The 1,328-nt window shown below is 71.1% G+C and overlaps 1 protein-coding gene across 1 annotated transcript in view; it reads right to left on the bottom strand.

The window, feature by feature from the left end:
* The window catches only part of PFL1_06879 (uncharacterized protein), a gene marked incomplete at both ends in the record, with an annotated part of 5,670 nt that overhangs the window by 2,696 nt on the left and 1,646 nt on the right, over positions 1–1,328 (bottom strand). Inside the window, one exon of the mRNA XM_007882031.1 lies at positions 73–1,277. Within this exon, the coding sequence (XP_007880222.1) occupies positions 73–1,277 (1,205 nt within the window). The remainder of the gene's footprint in view (positions 1–72; positions 1,278–1,328) is intronic.

Below are 1,328 nucleotides of genomic sequence, written 5' to 3'. Positions count from 1 at the left end.
AGCTGTCGGCTGGGCCCCGCGACGAGCCTGCGCTCTCCGCTGAGGCGGGCGAGCTTGTCCTCTGCGTCGCACCAAAACAGCTGCCAGGCGGGCGTGGCCACCTCGCCGCGGTCGGCCTTTTCGGCCGTGGCGGCGCGGGCGGCGGGGTCGGTGTCGATGCGGACGAAGCCGTTGCTGCGCTCGTAGTACCACTTGTTGACCGGGTTGTTGCTGCGGCTCTTCCAGACGAGGTCGCGGCCGCGTCCGTAGCCGCCCTTGCCGCCGTTGTCGTTGAGGGCGTCGAGCAGGCCGAGGCCCTGGACCTCGTCGCGGAGGGCGCCCCAGAGAAAGTCGACGGTGCCGCTGCCCTGCATCTCGGGCAGCACGGCAAACTTGTCGAGGTAGGCGATGGGCTCGGCGGTGGCCGGGTCGTCGTCGGGCGCAAACTCGCGCGTGACGATGGCGGCGCCCTGGTAGTCGCCCGTGACGATGACAAAGTCGAGCCGCTGGGCGAGGCGGGCAAAGTAGGCGTCGCCGTCGAGGCGGCGACGGAACGAGGCCTCGAGGAGCGCCGCCAGGCGGTGGCGGTCGACGCCGTCGAGCGACTCGATGACGCGGATCGGCAGGCCGGGCCGGATGATGGTGGGCGTGTGGCGGACGTCCTTTTTGTTGGCCAGCAGGCGGTGCGGCAGCGAGGGGCTGTGGGCCGCCTTGTTGGTGATGAGGTTGGCGATCAGGCTGCGCGGCGAGCGGTGCGTCACGAGCACGCCCGACGACGTCTTGGGCATGTAGCTCAGGCAGTCGGAGATGGCGTCGAGGTTGCGCAGCGCCGTCGGGTGGCTGTGCGACCAGATAAACGAGCTGCGGATCTGGTGGTACTCGCTGGCCAGGTTGATGGACAGGTGCGGGTCGCCGCCGCGCGCGTGCGACGGGATGCCGCCCTCGCGGTTGATGACCATCAGCCGCAGGGGCATCAGGTCCACCTCGCCCCCGAGGCCGTACAGCGGTGGTGGTGGGGGCGGCGGCTGAGTCGTCGTCGAAGACGACGACGGCGGCGATGGCGGCGATGGCGGCGACGGCGACGACGGCGACGCAGAAGAGGCCGCTGCAGCCTCGCCGGACCCCGCGCCGTCGCCCTGGGCGTAGTAGGCCTGGTCGCGCTCGGCGTCGGCGCGGCGGGCGGCGACGACCATGTCGCGGGCGAGGGCGACCATCATGTCGTCGGCCTTGATGCACAGCGTGTCGAGCGTGCCCTCGGCGTCGTTTTCGTAGATGGCAAACGGCGCCAGGACGGGGATCTGGTTGGCGGCGAGCGCGGACCGGATCGTGGCCAGCGAGTCGTCCGACAC

The sequence above is a fragment of the Pseudozyma flocculosa genome (genome assembly GCF_000417875.1).
Source record: "Pseudozyma flocculosa PF-1 unplaced genomic scaffold scaffold00014, whole genome shotgun sequence".
Taxonomy (NCBI): domain Eukaryota; kingdom Fungi; phylum Basidiomycota; class Ustilaginomycetes; order Ustilaginales; family Ustilaginaceae; genus Pseudozyma; species Pseudozyma flocculosa.
This window is presented reverse-complemented; position numbering and strand designations above follow the sequence as displayed.